Source organism: Aplidium turbinatum, chromosome 3 (assembly GCF_918807975.1).
Source record: "Aplidium turbinatum chromosome 3, kaAplTurb1.1, whole genome shotgun sequence".
NCBI classification, from domain to species: Eukaryota; Metazoa; Chordata; class Ascidiacea; order Aplousobranchia; family Polyclinidae; genus Aplidium; species Aplidium turbinatum.
The window spans coordinates 33,870,744-33,886,930 of record NC_137474.1 but is presented as its reverse complement, the minus strand read 5'-3'; the positions used below and the strand labels follow the sequence as shown (position 1 = coordinate 33,886,930).

General features: G+C 36.5%; 1 protein-coding gene across 1 annotated transcript; it reads left to right on the top strand.

Annotated features, from left to right (window-relative positions):
- The first annotated feature begins 9,836 nt into the window (after window positions 1-9,836).
- LOC145766729 (uncharacterized) lies at window positions 9,837-14,447 on the top strand. Its single transcript, XM_082578436.1, has 5 exons — window positions 9,837-9,972; window positions 11,312-11,429; window positions 11,685-11,772; window positions 12,414-12,565; window positions 14,282-14,447. Exons 1-5 carry the CDS (start codon window positions 9,837-9,839, stop codon window positions 14,445-14,447), a joined length of 660 nt encoding a protein of 219 aa, XP_082434562.1.
- The last annotated feature ends 1,740 nt before the right edge of the window (window positions 14,448-16,187 follow it).

Here is a 16,187-nt window from a genome sequence, read left to right as displayed (position 1 = left end):
GAGACAAAAGCATTTCAAGGAAATAGAAACTTTCAACTATTTCTAAGGAAGCATGTTGTGTTGTTGTTTTTTAACGCTTCTGCATTAAATGACGAAATTTAATTAATGCTTGCACGTAAGCAACAACAGCCACTGTACAACATGCTGTCTAAATAAGCTTTTTAATCTGAAAGTGAGCTCCAGTCCTGACAGTACGCCAAACCTGCCAAATTGAATGACATTCAGTGTTTAGGTGTATACTGTGGACCCGAAAAGAGGATAAATCTCGTTACAATCAAATCAATTGAATGCTTTTCTTGGGTGCATTACTTATAATTGTCCAAAAAATACAAGAATTGCATTAAAGTGTGGTTGTTGTGTAAATTCTTCTGCTGTAAGACGAAAATTGTTGTCGATGTTGTTTAAAAATATCAGACATTGTCGTCCACATACGCTACACTTTTTTCTTGTTGTAGATTACAAAGTGAAACTTTCTTAAGCTTTTCGTTAGGCTATGCATATACAGTTTTCACAAATTATATCCAGACATTATGTATTGTATACTATGTATTGCAAGTAGTCGTCTGACCGTTCTATCAGCATTGATAAGGGGTCTAAGGAGATACGTTTTCATTTTATTCATTGATCTTATTCGAGATAATTATAGAAGCTCAAATTATTTTTAGCAGACCAGAAACGACGAAAGTGCCATGAAGGTGTTTGCTTCAACGGGTCTCTCATTGGGATCGCACCAAATTATCTATTTATCACTCGTTTCGTTCACCATGTAAAACATTCTATCGAGCGTTTAGTAAGTTACATTAGCAAAATGTTATTGCGTTTTTCACTCATTCAACAAGAGCATGGAACAAGAGTCATACAAAAGTTTTCTACTTGTATTCAAAATCGCAAGAATGCTTTCAAAACTCAAAAGGTGTGCAACCAAAATAGATTGTGAAACAAAACGAGAAGCGCTGATTAACTAAAACGCAAAAGAGAAGACCTAAGAGGAACGAAAGCAAGGTAGGCTACATAGTTTCAACGAAAACAAACCAAAATATACAACACAAGGTAAATGCCGTTGCACAAAGTTATAACTCCAGTTAAGAGCATAACCTTCTGGTGTTGGTCAATGGTCAGAATAGGATCTAGGCTAGGAAATCACTTGGACCAGTGACGTAGTTACAAAGAAAATTTTAGAGGGGAATAAACAACTGTTGGGGGTAGAGATGTAAAAAAACGGTTTTTTTTGTTTTTAAAAAAAACGAGCTCGTTTTTTTTGTTTTTTATCGTTTTTTTTGTTTTTTATTCGTTTTTTTTTTTTTTTTTTTTTTTTACCTATTTTGACATTAAATGTCAGAATATGCAGCAATTAGGGTAAACTCATTGCAATAGCGTCTCTTTTAACAAAGAAACAGCCTCATAACTCGTATAACTTACTTTAAATCAGACTATATATGTCTGGTATAGGCCTATTTTTTCATTGCAATTTTGTAGATCCCAAGTCTCAACAAACGAGCCATAAAGATTTCTCATTGTCTCAAATAGTAGTAACAGTGTCCTATGGTTGGCACATCTCAAGTATTGTCTGTAATTTGGTCGAGCCGGTTGTTAAATGCAGTACCACACTCGTGTACAGTTTCGAAGCCACCTGGGATTTTGGTTAATGGACATGTTAGGACCAGGTGGTCAGTGTCCTGTTTTTCTACTTAACAAAGACACTTTTGACCAGCACTCCACACCTTTTCCAGTACAACGTCAAGAGGTTGTTCCAGTTGATGTGCATTTGGTGCAAACTTGATAAAAATCACACAAGCGGTTCTCGAGTTATAAGTGAAGTAACCTTAGCCACTAGATGGCTTCATAGATAAGGAGCAATAGAAAAATGGCAATATCTCAAGAACCGCTCAACATATTTGGATGATGTTCAGCTCTACCCCATGTTTTCTGGGGTGGGCTATCTGTTTATGAACATTAAAACAAGTTTTGGCTACTACTTTTTCAGATAAAAAGAAATTAACCTCTTGTCGTTACGCACCAATAAAACCATGATGCGTAACTTAAAAAAAAAATTTTTTTTTTAATCGGGTAGAGCAGGGGTCACCAAATGGCGGCCCGCGGGCCGCATGCGGCCCGCCACGCTGTTTTGTGCGGCCCGCGGAAGACATCAATGCACAAGTAGAACCAAAAATACTTTTCTTGAGAAATTAAACAGCATGAAGGCAAAAAAATACTTTCCAGGAAGCATATTTTCGCTTTGCATACGATTCCACCGACCGACCAATCGGATTGTAGTTCTAGGTTGGTGTCGTTTAAAGTTATGCCAATGTGATGTCCAGCCACACTGTCCCAGTGGTTGATTAAAACGTCTGTTTTCGAATTTCTAAAATGTCTTTGGGCATAGAGTTGCTTATTTTAAGTTTGTAAATGTCCTGTAAACACTAGTTTGCGTTTCACCGTTATTGGGTTTCACGAGCAGTGTTCCTTTATTCAACTTTTTGTTGGTACAAAAGGTCGGTGTGCCAACTCAATTTATAATAAATTGGCAAAATATTTACGTATAAATTTAAAGACTTTTTGTGGTATTATGAAAATATTTAGCTTTAGTACAGCAAAATGTTGTTAACTAACCGTTCTTGCCATGCTAATAAGCACCACAAGTGACATTTGTATAATAATCAAGAAAAGACGGTTTTATAGACTCTCACAAAAGGATGAAAAACCAAATCATTGCTTTTTTAGAGGGAACACTGTTCATGAGTTACAATAGAAACGTTTTTTCGGTGATTTCCACAAGCGTTTGTTTCATGATGCCTGGTTTCTATCTCCCTGTTGTTGGAGCCTTTTTTTCGCTGATATGATTGCAGGTCACTATTGTTGCCTGTATTGCGATGTGTCAAATATTTTCATGTTTACTGAAACTGTTAATGGCAAGATATCTTTTGTGAAGCGAAGTGACAACACCACTCTTGCTTGGCGATGAATATTCTGATGAAATCGCTCGCCTCGCTATAAGTGCGCAAACAAGTGGCCTCGTTTATTAGGCATTGTTAAAGAACTCAAAAGCGTTGTTAAAGAAGCTTGGCCTGGCAGTAGCGTTGTTTGACTAATTTTGTTGCTGAGGCATTCTAAGATAAATATTAACAACATGTAACGCTGGATACTGGGTACGAAATTCGTTCTTTTCTAGCATAAGAGTCAACCTACCTAAAATTTTATTAGTGCGGCCCGCCACAGCTCTCCTAAGTGCCAAAGTGGCCCGCATGCAAAAAAGGTTGGCGACCCCTGGGGTAGAGGAAAGATTGATGAAAAGTTTGGCAAAAGCAGTGTAGTGCTTAAGTCCCAACTTTTAGCCCAAATCACATTTAAATGTAGTGAAAGATGGAAACATTTTGATGTTTTTTATTTTTTCTGAAGAGGTTCAATACTCCTTTGTGATGTCATAGTCATGTTTCTTTTCCCTTAATCATACCATTGTGCCGTCATAGACATTTTTAAAAGAAGTATGGTTGCACTTATCCATCCAAATTGAACTACTGTAGTTTTCAGGACTTTGAGACTTTCGCACTTTTCTGTTTTTGCCAAACTTTTCATCAATCTTTCCTCTACTCAATAAAAAAAAAAAATTAAAGTTACGCATCATGGTTTTATTGGTGCGTAACGACAAGAGGTCAATTCTCACTCCTTTTTACTCCAGCGTAGTTCCCAAATAAAATAAGTTTTCATCTTTGATGTTTGTTTGGTATCTTTATCCTGCATTGCGGGAATATGGGTAAAACTTTATTCTTGTCAGGAAAAGTATTATGAAGCATTTATTCACAATGTGAACACTGAGCACTGAGCAGTGCTGAAAAAAAACTCCACTTTAAAGGGAAAATTTCTTCATTCATGGTTGGTAGTTACTAGCAATAGTCAACATGGGTGGTGGGCATTTGAAAGGAACATTAACCTAAACCTTTTCTGACAAATGCACTTACTTTTGACAGCTAAAAATATTAGTGATAAGATCTCTTGCATTATGTCACAAATGATCTGCAGGAAGCATCAATGATAAAGTGTGTAAGACCTTACAACACACGAAAAGAATACTTATGTTTCAACATTTATAAAGCATATACATCGTTGTTTAGCTATCAGTTAAAAAACATGTTTAAATAAGCTATTGGCAATAACAATAGCAATATTACCACAAACAAGGTAATGTGTGTTCAGAATACTGCCATCTTGTTTTTGCCAAAATTTCGTCAACCCATTGAGTGTGTACAAGAATAACCAGTAGGCCTAACGATATACTGACATCGTAGGCTACCTTCCATAAAGGGCACTTTCATAAAAGGAAAAAGAAATTAACTCATCTACATTATGTCATGTATCAAATTGCATTAATTCAATGTTTGTCAGGTCTACTGCCACAAACATGCCTGAGAATGAAGAAGAAAGTGAAACAACGAAGGGCTATAGGGCTATGCAAAAAACATATGCTGCTGCCAAGCACAAACACTTAGGAATTTCAGCACACCAATAAAACCAATTTTACTAGTTTAATGTTTTTCAAGAGCACTATAATGAAACTAAGCTGCAAATTGTAAAAAATTTGCAACTTTTCCTGAAAAATATGAAAAAAAACAAAAAAAACAAAAAAAACCAAAAAACGCGTGTTTTTTTTGGCCCAAGTTTTTTTTGAAAAAAAACACGTTTTTTTTAAAAAAAAAACGGTTCGTATTTTTTGCATTTACAACTCTAGTTGGGGGCTAATATTTGAAATAAAAAGTTTTTTTTTTAAATATAGCTATTGAATGAAGACAAATTTATGAACGTCATTCAAATATAGCCTAAAATAATGTCATTAAAACGTTGTAATAATATTAAAAATGTATTTTTTGGGGGTAAGACAAAAATTTTGGGCGATTGGTCCTTCAAGCCCCCGTGGCTACGTCACTGACTTTTATGTATCAAATGTATCTGTGTGTGCGGTTGAGTGAAACTCCATCAGCATTGCATGATCGTTAGTTCAAATTAAGCCTCTGTGATTGAAGACACTTTATAAACCGAAGTTTCTAGCAGGTTTTGGCCTTGATGGAGCAGTAGACGGCAAACTACAGAAATGTATGAGTTAGTAGTGTCAAAAACTTCGTGGGTGTAGACTATTTTTAGATTAACAAGTTGTTTTAAATTTTAAAGATCTTTAGTAAAAAGCGATAAAGCTCATCTGTATTAGGCTGTGCTATAGTATAAGGAGGAAAGAGATTAAAAGCTAACGTTGTTATAGCAAAGTTATTTGAGCAGAGGAATAAAAAACCCAAAAAATTTATCATAGCCTATATTTAAAATTTAAATGTATGATATTTGAGTGGTTTTCAATGCCTTCAATAGCTTGTAGGTAGACTGCATATTATATGTTGTAAATATTGTCAGGCTTTGGTGTAATTGATAGTTTTTTTCAGTTTTTCGCATACAAAGCGTTGCAGCTCAGCTCCGCGTCATGTCAGCAACAATACCAAAGAAGTGCATAGCCTACAGCCGTATGTGAGAGCAGCGCGCTATTTTTGTAGCGCCACTACATTTTTGTAGCAGTAGCGATGCTACTTTTTTTCAATGCAGCGGTAGCGAAAAGGCGCTACATTATCTTATTTCAGTCGCACTCCCACTACTTCCAATTTAAAGTGAAAAAAAATGACTCGTTTTTGGAGATTTTTATGGAAACAATGCATGAAAAATTCAAAGCAGAAATGATACCACTACTGTGGAAAACATCAAGCCATGTTGATACTAATAAGAGTGACACCAAAACCAGTCACGACTCCAAGGATAAATTTTTTGGTGTGTTGGTGCCATCACATGAAACGTTGGTAGGGAAAGAAAACTTAGTTGTGGAGACCTTTTTTTTCAGACAGATGCAAGTCCTTGAGCTTTCCTAGTGTCAATTTATAATTTCTCTTTATTAAATGCAACACCCTTGTTCCTTCCAGTGCTGCGGTGGAGAGATTTTTCTCAGTTGGAATAGATGTGCTGGACCAAAGAGAGCAGGACTCAGCGACTCGCATTTTGAAAGATGCGTAACAATTAATTTCACCTAGACCGTGTTTTCTATAAAGACGTTGAAGTGGCAGTATAACTATCATTCGTGTTCAAAGTGATTTTGACGTCACTAAGTGCTTCTTGTGTCAGTTTAAGTTAAGACAAAAGTAGCGTTAGCGCGCGCTACTTCAGCTCGAGAAGCGGGTAGCGCGCTACTTATAATGCAGCGGATGCCCACATCTGCATACAGCAATAGCCTACGTGAAAACCATGTAACCCTATGTGATACGTCATGGTGGTAAACTATAGAACTTCATCAAGCGAACACTGACATTATTGCACATCTGCTTTGTTGTAACTTGTAGTTGTAACGACATTGTGAGCTCAAGATACTTTTATATGTTCGCCAACAGTAGACCTACTTCATTTTTGAAAAAAATCTGAGGCTAGAAAATATTTAAAAAAAAGCTGTTTCGTTATTTCAAAACACGACTAAAATTATTTGTCTTGATTTTGTTTCCAATTAAATTAGTTTGTAAAAGATCTCGTTTCGACAAAAAATAGTTCGTTTCGAACAACCCTATACTCTTTGCCCTAAGACTAGGTTGTGCAATGTGCATCCCTGATGTAACGCCTATTGTCTGAAGTTAAACCATTGTTTTAAAGTACGAGGCTATAGGCTAATGGAAGACTACCAACCTAATATCAGCTTCTTTCCAGCAGTAGCCTAATTGTAACACTCATCTGATAAATGCGAAAGCAAAAGCAGAAACTCTCGTGCTTCTCCTACTGCATTCATCTGATGAACGCTGCTTTGCAAGCGTACTGCTAGAAATGATAACAATCTTGTTAAATACCCAAACTTTTCAGTAGCTTATTCTACTATTAACTTAGTAGGTTAGTCTATGTTAAGTGGACGAATGTAGGTAAAACTCCATACTGAAAATATCCTGGTTTTTCCAGAAATAATGTTTTTCATCAAGTGGATATTTTCCAACCGGGATTTTTGCTGTATGTGTGTCAGAGGTGTACAGGAGCCGGAGTCTCGGCTTTCGACCGGAATCGGAGTCTGAAATTCTTGTCAAAAACAGGAGCCGGAGTCTGATTTCCTTGCCAGTTGATACTTTTATCATACAAATGCTTACGCTGTACACTTGGAGCAGTTGTCATTTTTGTGTATCTCTATGATTTTATTTTCCAAGCATTATTTCTTTCATGCTTCTCTTTTCATGACAGGGGATAGGGTAGGTATAAATCTTAACCTATATGTAGGCCTACAGTAGAAAGCAGTAATTTTTTTTGCGCTTGGAGTTCAAAGTGTTTCCAAAATACTTGGAAAATGAGTGGAATTGGAGTCGCAGACTTCGGTGTCGGAGTAGAGCAGGAGTCCAGAAAACTTGACTCTGTTCACCTCTGATGGATGTTCTCTAGAGACGTACGGATTGCAAAATTTAAAATCCAAATCCACTTCCGGTTTTCAACATCAAGTTCAAATTCATATTATAAGCATTGTAAAGTCCAAATGCTTTTAAATCAGACAATTAACTAACATTATAGGTTAAGCATAAAAGTAGGAAGCTTACAATACCGATATCGGGAATCCTGTAGACAGAAGCTCATTTGAAAATAATTCTATTGCAATTAAATTCAAACAAACCTTGCAGTGTAATCTGGAAAGAAACGAACTGTTATAATCAGAGACAGAGAGAGAAACCTTTTATTTTGTCTGTTGCGAAAAATAGTATACGGTACAAATATAAACCGGTAGGCTACCTCTATTCAACAACAGACAGGAAGCAGCGAAAGACTATATTAGTCATCCAGTCAGCTGCTTCCAGTGTTTTTAATGTGACAAATGTAAAGCATCGGCATTACGTTGAAAACAAGATAAGCATAAGTTCCATAAAAGTGAAAACAAAATGTTGTTTACTGCTGCGACAGTCAAGTGAATTCCTGTGGTTTTATACAAACATCAAAAAATATCATGCCCTACAAAACTAGTACCACAAAAAAAAACAATACAAACAGAAAAAAACAAAAAACACATAGCCTATTAGTCCGGGGGCAGAGATGGTTGACCCTGCATTGTTGTATTAAGTTTTTTTTACTGTTGATTTTGGTAGCCAAGGGTCTCTATTTTCAGAAACTGGTTGATGACATGTCACCTTTGGGCAATTTGAGAAATTTAAGATGGCGTCCAAGATGGCCGCCATTACCTATAAATGACCATAACTCCCTATTCATTCACCTTAGGAAGGTGATTTTTGTCTCTATACCTAGGTTGTAGGGGTTCAGCTATCCATTAGAACTAACTATTATCTTAATGTCGTATTACACACATAATGAGAATTTCCAAGATGGCGTATAAGATGGCCGCCATTAGGCTTACCTATAAATGACCATAACTCCCTACCAATTCACCTTAGCAATGTGATTTTTGTCTCTATACCTAGGTTGTAGGGGTCAAGCTATCCATTAGAACTCAGTATTATCTTAATATCGTAATTACAAACATAATGTTAATTTCCAAGATGGCCGTCGTAACACTATATTATCTTAAATAGCCTACTATTCAATCTTGGAGGAAAATATGAAAAGGAAAACAACAACAGGTGTTATATTACACAAATGTTCTTTAATTGTAATTCTGAATTCTTACACAGACTACCAAAAGTATATCATACAATTTATAACTAAGGATGGATGCCACTTTACCAAGTAATCTACACTGTTCTCTAAGCAGACTGAGACGTCTGAAAAACGGCGCCCCACAGGGATCGGTCCTGTCTCCACTTCTTTTTAACATCTACACCCACGACCTGCCAACTACGGTCTCAGCAAAATACGCTTTCGCGGACGACCTGGCAATTCTCCCCTCCACAAAGTCGTGGGAAAGTCTAGAAGACACCTTGAGCCAGGACATGAAAACTCTCTCAGCTTATCTCCAGAACTGGCGACTGAAGCTCAGCGAAACCAAAACTGTGGCAACAGCTTTCCACCTCCACAATCAGGAAGCAGATCGTGAGCTTTCTTTTGCATTCTGACAAAGAAAAATAAATTGAATTGAGCTACACGTCCAGAACAACGGAAAATCTCTGTCCTTCTGCCCCGAACCAAGGTATCTTAGGGTGACACTGGACAGATCGCTCACATCCCGCCACCATTTGGTGTCACTGCGCAAGAAACTCAGATCCCGCGTTGCGCTACTCAAGCGCCTAACAGGCTCTAGTTGGGGGGCGAGGGCTGACACTGCGTATAGCAGCTTTAGCCCTTGTCTACTCTTCAGCAGAGTACTGTGCACCTGTTTGGTGTCGCAGTGCTCACCGCCATAACATCGACACTGTCATAAACAGCGCCCTGCGCACAGTGACCGGATGCTTGCGTCCCACATCATTGGACAATCTCCCCATTGTCTCTAGCATCCAACCCGCTGAGCTTCGTCGAGAAGTCACTCTGTCCCTCGGTCGACGGGCACTGGCGCCTAATCACCTTCTCCACCACAAGATCTCTGCTCTCTCAAGCGAGTACCCCCGTCGACTGAAATCATGACACCTATTCGTGCCTAAAGACGACCTAGCGGATGTTTTTAAATTTTGGCCCTATCTCAAGAATGATGAGCACTCAAGCAGCCGAAATCGCCAGATTAAATCCAAATTTGACAAACAATGTCAATGTCATGCAACAGTAATCCTTCTGCCCTTATATTGATTGACAGATTTTTCTTTCTCCAACAAACAAACATAACAACATAAAAAAAATTTTATCATTGCATAGTTACGTTTGATGTGGCTCTGACGAATAACCTTTGAAGTTATAATGTCAGGTGTGATTGCGTCACAATGAGTAATAATAATCAAGATGGAAATCATCTCATTGATGAAAGTGCTTGTACTGCTTGTGCTGGTTCTTCTACTTCACATTCGTTGCCAGATCTGAATGCAACTTATCAGTTTTTCGACGCAAGAGTAGCAGTGGGTAGGCAGAATACGATTCTTCCAAACCAGCTGGGGTCAGATGAAGCCGGAATGAACTCATTGTTTCGTTAACTTGGTAAAATGTAACCAAATCCTACCCAGCTTTTTTTTTAGCTTGTTTGCAGAGTTAGTAAGTAGCAAAAGTTTTTGACAGTAGACCCACGGGCCCACGGCAGTGTAAAAAGAAGAAAGTAGTAAAAATAGAAAATCTATGCTTGTACGTAGGTTAAGAGTGGGAATTCAAATGGACTTCTGTTACAAGTTTTTCTGCTCTGTCTCTTCCTCTGGTAAGTTAATTGAAATTTTAGGCTAAAAACAAGCCTAGCAAAACGTGTTGAGGACAGAGGCAGAGTAGCCTATTGCTATACTGCAGACTAACTACAAAAATATCTTACATTCACAAACCAGTCCAGACCAAACAAGTTAAACGCAATGGGTAAAGTTCATATTCTACTGCAATTTGCTTACTGTGCTAAACCTATCTCAGGAATAAATTTCATAAGTAGCTTACATATTGTTACTTGACCTTCAAAGAAGCCCAAAAGCATTGTGCTGTAGCCTGTAGGTAGGCTATCTTTCAATGGTAGCCTAAAATGCTTGTAAAGTTTCCTTTGAATCCCGATTTCGTTAAATGTATTTTTTGTAGGCTTACACAATTTACCAAAACTTTAGGTCAAGAGCGAGTGATGGATTTTTTGTTGAAAGTTAGATGATGTTGGAAATCTAAAAAAGTTGTTTTGATAACGTTAAATTAGGTTTAATTAGCAACAGAAATAACTTTCCAAGGAAGTTTGGCTTGCCAGCAGTTCTTGATTTTGAAATCTGTAGTAGTTCCGAAAATGTCTGCTGTTTGTCATATCAGAAAGTGTTACTTTAAGTCACTGTTAATAATGTTAAATTTAATAAAAAAAGTGTGAAGCTTTGTGAGAGCTTGCCAACGTTTGGGTAGATTAAAATAGAGGAGATCGGCAAAAGTGAAACACATGACTTCACACCACTTCTGTTCAATTGTTTTGCCTTAAATTTAATATCATTTGTTTTGCAAAAAGTTAGTGTGCCTAAGGTAGGCTATATAATTAATTCCTGTAGCAAGGAATTAATGTACTTTTTTTAGCAATAATAAGCTAATCAACACATAAGCTAAAACAATATATATTTTTACAGAGTTTTTTGTACCAAAATGTCATACAATAAGTGCTCAAGTTGTGAAAGAAAAATAGAAGGTTGCCGTTATCCATCCAGATGGGAAAGTTTCGACCGCATTTCAGAACATCATCGGCTTCCATTGCCACCACCATTTCTTCCTCTCAGAAGAACACCTAGTTTTTGTTCTTTTTCAGAGCATATTCCAGGACATATTCCTCAGCATATTCCTTACCTTAGGAGATGGGATAATTCTCTTGCCGTAAACCAATTGGCAAGGAGACCAGAGCCAGTTCCAACTTCAGTTTTTGCAAGGTAATTATTAGACATTATTGTAAGGTAATGATTGAATATAGGACCGTTACGCTAAAGCAATTGTTTGCATTCAGCTTGTATTTGAAATGTGCATTGTCTTGCTCTACAATAAAGTACCTTCAAATGCGTACACTGTGCATCGCCCTTACGAAGTAAAAATGTTACTTTTCGTATTGAATAAAAAGCAAATTTTTCTCTGTTTTTATGGTATAGTTATTAGTTGTTACGTTGAATTTATGCAAAACATTTCGGCAGACCTAGAGGTCAACCTCGATACAGAAGCGAGATTGGAAGCATGCTACAGCTGCCCACCGCGCAAAGCTACTTTTCACCGCCAGAACGGGTGAGTCGAAATTTTCTTTTACGTTTAAGAATTGTCGGTTACCGTTGTAATGATATCAACCTGTATCTTCATCTGAACAGACCACATTCTTGTATTTTTTGCCATCTGCATTGTGCAACCACCAGGCAAGTGCTTTTAAAAAGGACACCGTCTTTGACTCCTTTGTGTTTGAAGCTGTAATGCTGAAGGAATCAAATCGCTTTTTGGATATTTCTTACATAAATTTGCTGTGGCTTGATGTCTGTTGTGAAGCGAAAACAAATAAAGTGTCACCGAAACTTTTTGCGACCTCGTCAATACAAAATCCACTGCTCAATGCTTTTTTAATTTCTAAAAGTTTTTGCAACGATAAAGATGAAAAAGAAATGTGTATACAGTAGTTGTTATGGGTATCAAGGTAAATCATTACTATTACTCAGTGCGTCTTGTTTTCTTTGAAATACTGAAATTTTCCAGGACGTTGCTTCAATATGAACAAACAATCAAAATATAAAATTAATTTAACGCACGAACTTCACAAGGTAAAGAATATCCTGGAAATTTGCAAAACTGAAACTTTGTTCTCTATAGCATAAGCAGCAAAATATCATTGCATTTAGGAATTACGTTCAAACGATGTTGTTTTACATTTTTTTTAACAGGTACCTTCTTGGCATTATTCTTGCCGAAATGTTTCTCAGGCCAATAACAGTTTGGTATGTGTCTTTTGCAAAAGCAATCGCGAACCACCGGAAGTCTACAGCAGCCACACTATACGTGTGAATGGTCGAGTCACCTGTCCCGTTCTGCGCAGGTAAGCGAGCGATAAAATGGAAATTTAAATCTTCACCGCTTTTCAACGAAATCAGTGATGACACACAATCATACAACTTCTTGTGAGAGAAAAGGTTTTCGATGGTCCGTGATACTATTAGTGGTGGCTTACTGTTTCTTATTTTTAACTAAACATTACCTGCCAACAGCTCGTGGCTTTGCAATTAGGTTTTAGTAAGTGCGTATAATTAAATTTTCTTATACGATTATTTTATGAAATATTATAGATATTTTAGCTTGCAAAATATCAAATTTAGATTACAAGCAACTGAACCAATTACCTGCAAATTGTTGCGGTGGTACTGCAAAAGTGCATTTGAAAATTTAGTTTCTGGTTTAGTTTAGTGTTAAAACTTAGGCACCCAGGTATCTACTCGGGTGGGTTGTTTTTTGTTTCATAAAAAACAGTATTTTTAAAAAGTGAATTAACTTCAAAATTTTAATTCTATATGCTTGGGCTGTTTGTACATGAATCAATATTTCCCAAATTTAGTTTACTTAGGCTACTGCTGATAACAATAACAAACCCATAAAAGTGATTGTCCAATGTCCATGCATAACCTAATTGCATACCAATTACTACCCACTACCATGTATGATACTATGTAAAGACAGTTTCCATTGATAAAGTGTAAATTTGCATAGTATATAATAAGCTTTAATAAACTATTTTTCCTTGTTTTCTGTGAAAATATATTTGCATCGGCCATTGAATATGAAAGTAATGAATATTTATTTTAAGAAACTGAGCAAGCATGAAAACAAAAAATACACTTTTGAAAGGCCATTTTTTCGGTTATCCCTTCATTTGCAATGTTTTATTTGTCAGATTTGCTTTTATTGCGTTAAATAACAGTGGGAAATGCTTAAAACAGACATATAAATCTTAAACTTTAAAACCTTTACTTTTTCGACTGTCTACTTGCACAGATGCAGTGTATCTTTTGTGAGGTAGCTACTTAAACATAACAACATTGACTTTATGTACTGCTGCATGTACGTTTGACAGCCAACTGTGAACGAGATGCTGAGCTCGGCAATTTTGCCAGTTTGTCTGCTGTCGTGCAGTGTCTCAAAATGTTCTTGGTTGGCTATCTTGTTGAAATTTCGATAACGATGTTGGGTTCATATTTTGCTCTGATGTCTGCAGTTTTGTTAGTTGGTGTACTGAAGTTGCGATCAAAGGAACAAAACCCAACACAGAAGTTAAACCCACCCCTCAAAAGTTCTATTTTTAACAACTCATAAAATAAATACCTAAAAGTTTGGGTGTTCATCAGGATTGTTATCATTTGTAGAGATGAATGTTGCAACTATTGCCAGAAAAGAAAAAAAAAAAACAAGTCATATCTTGCAACATTTAACAGACTTCTTGTTCTTATTTTCTCGTCAACCAAGCAGTGGATAACCGACAGGTCCCTGATATATGGCGACAACACGTGTGAAGATGAAGAATAGTCAACCTATCTTGCAACCAATGAAAAAAATTCCCCCAAAACATTAGTTTTGACTAATTTCACTTGATAAAGCACGCTTCACCCATAAAACCAGATTTTTCACAAAAAGAAAAAAACACTTGCGAGATGGGTTTTAATATATTTTTTTTACAACCCGGGTGAAAATGCAAGGTCGTAAGAAATCCACATGATCACAGTTGCAGTCTAATACTAATACTTTAAATCTTTTCGTATTGCAGGTACGTGTGTAGATTTTGTCAAGCTACAGGAGACGATGCTCACACGGACAGCTATTGTCCATCCAACCCGAACAGAGGTTTTAGGTCTTCGATGAAATCTGTTTTAAAAACTCCATTCATGTCGTCAGGAAAAAAGCGATCGGACAATTTGGGAAAACAACAGTGATATTTCATGTTGTAATGGAAGCAACTGCTTTTCTACAATGTGCAGGAAAGCTTGATGTGTAGTGTTTTGCTGTGGTAAAATAAGGAACAAGCTCAATATTGCAGGTGGACACTGCACGAAGTTGATGAATTTATAAAATTGTCCAGTATAGGAATACTTCTCACCGTTTATGGTGAATCGACTTTATCGGCAGGCTTTGCAGATTTTTGGTTGTATTTTTCAGATTTAAGGTGGCCTATGTGCAAAACAAATGGAAATCATGTCGAAGAATTGTTTTGCTTAAGCATATGATAAGGTCACATCAAATGTATTTGTTTCTCGTCGTCGCAAACTTAAATGTTGTCGTGTTAGTTGTTTCTGTGCTTAAAGTGATTGAATCTTAATGAAAAGGCAAGTTTTAGTTTTGCATTGGAATACGCTTAGTAGGTCTTCGCACCAATGTTATTCTGGCAAAATGATTCTGCCCAATCCGTCTAATGTAACGATCCGCGGTAAACAATGCGATAAAAGCAACAACACTTGGACATGATATAACCACTTCTCGTTATCACATTTAAGCAAATGTTACACCTTGAATGGTGAAAACAGAAATCTAAACAAAAGAACTCGGCTTTAATTGAAGGTGTGACAACACGTGAAATTCTTTGTTTGATTTGCTTAAAATATTTGCTCATTTTTAAACCATTCTGCTCACGTTTTCTTGTGCCCCATTATGAAATTGACACCCGTGGGAAGAAAATTTTACGTTGAAGAAAATAATTTTGGGAAAGCTTTTTTATAGACGCTTAAATGAAGGCGTGTCAAATCGTCAAAATATTTACTCGCGTTTGATTTACGAATAATATTTACCCATTTTTAAACCATTCTGCTCACGTTTCCTTTGTATGCCTAATCACGATCTAGATACCTTTAAAGAGGAAATTTAACATTGAACACGATTCAAAACGAAAATTCTAAAAAATAGTTTGGAAAGTGTTTTTATAGACGTTTTTGTGATGCTAACTTTCTTTGGCAAATCTCAGATAATGGTCATAATTTATAATTTTGTGTTTTCGCAGTTGCACTTGCTTTACTGATGGCAAGTAGAGTTTTTTGTTCAAAGTTTTGTGTTTACCGTCCATTTGTCCATGGAAAAAGTGAAACATTTGCTTAAATGTGATAACAAGAAGTGCTGTTATCAGGTCCGAGCGCTGTTGCTGTCATCGCATTGTTTACCCCGTGTTTTTTATGGATTGTTTTACTAGGCAGATCGTACAGAATGGCAGTGTTTTTTTTTTTGATTTACTGAGGTTTATAGCAAAATAGAAATCCCTCCTTAAACACTGGAATTTTGTTTTTGGAAAGTGGATATCAAGCTAACGAGCTTTATTTCACGTTGTTTCAGCGTTTAGAATCAATGTAAAAATGACTGATTTTTTTACTATCTGGGTTAAATTTATAAGGCTGTCAAGGTCAATATTGCAAACATTAGTAACGAACTTTTGATGTAATCTACAAAAATTGCGATGACTACTGAGCTTGTTTGTTCAGTGCACACCCAGAAGTTTTAGTAAACTTTGGTTGAGAAACATTAACCTATATCTTTGTGAAAATATCACTTATAAGAAGTGAATCATGTTCGAAGTTTGCGTGTATTTTTATTTTCGGAACAGTTATTCCAAATCATGATTCGTTTTCACTCCTTTTGCATGGTGTATATATTTTCATCACTTAGACTAGCATATTGCAATTTCACATTTC

Excerpts from the sequence above, each read along its gene's own strand:
- LOC145766729 (XM_082578436.1), top strand. The coding sequence starts at position 9,837 with ATGAGTAATAATAATCAAGATGGAAATCATCTCATTGATGAAAGTGCT. Across the intron at positions 11,773-12,413 it reads ACTTTTCACCGCCAGAACGG|GTACCTTCTTGGCATTATTC; the intron begins GTGAGTCGAAAT and ends TTTTTTTAACAG. Across the intron at positions 12,566-14,281 it reads ACCTGTCCCGTTCTGCGCAG|GTACGTGTGTAGATTTTGTC; the intron begins GTAAGCGAGCGA and ends TTCGTATTGCAG.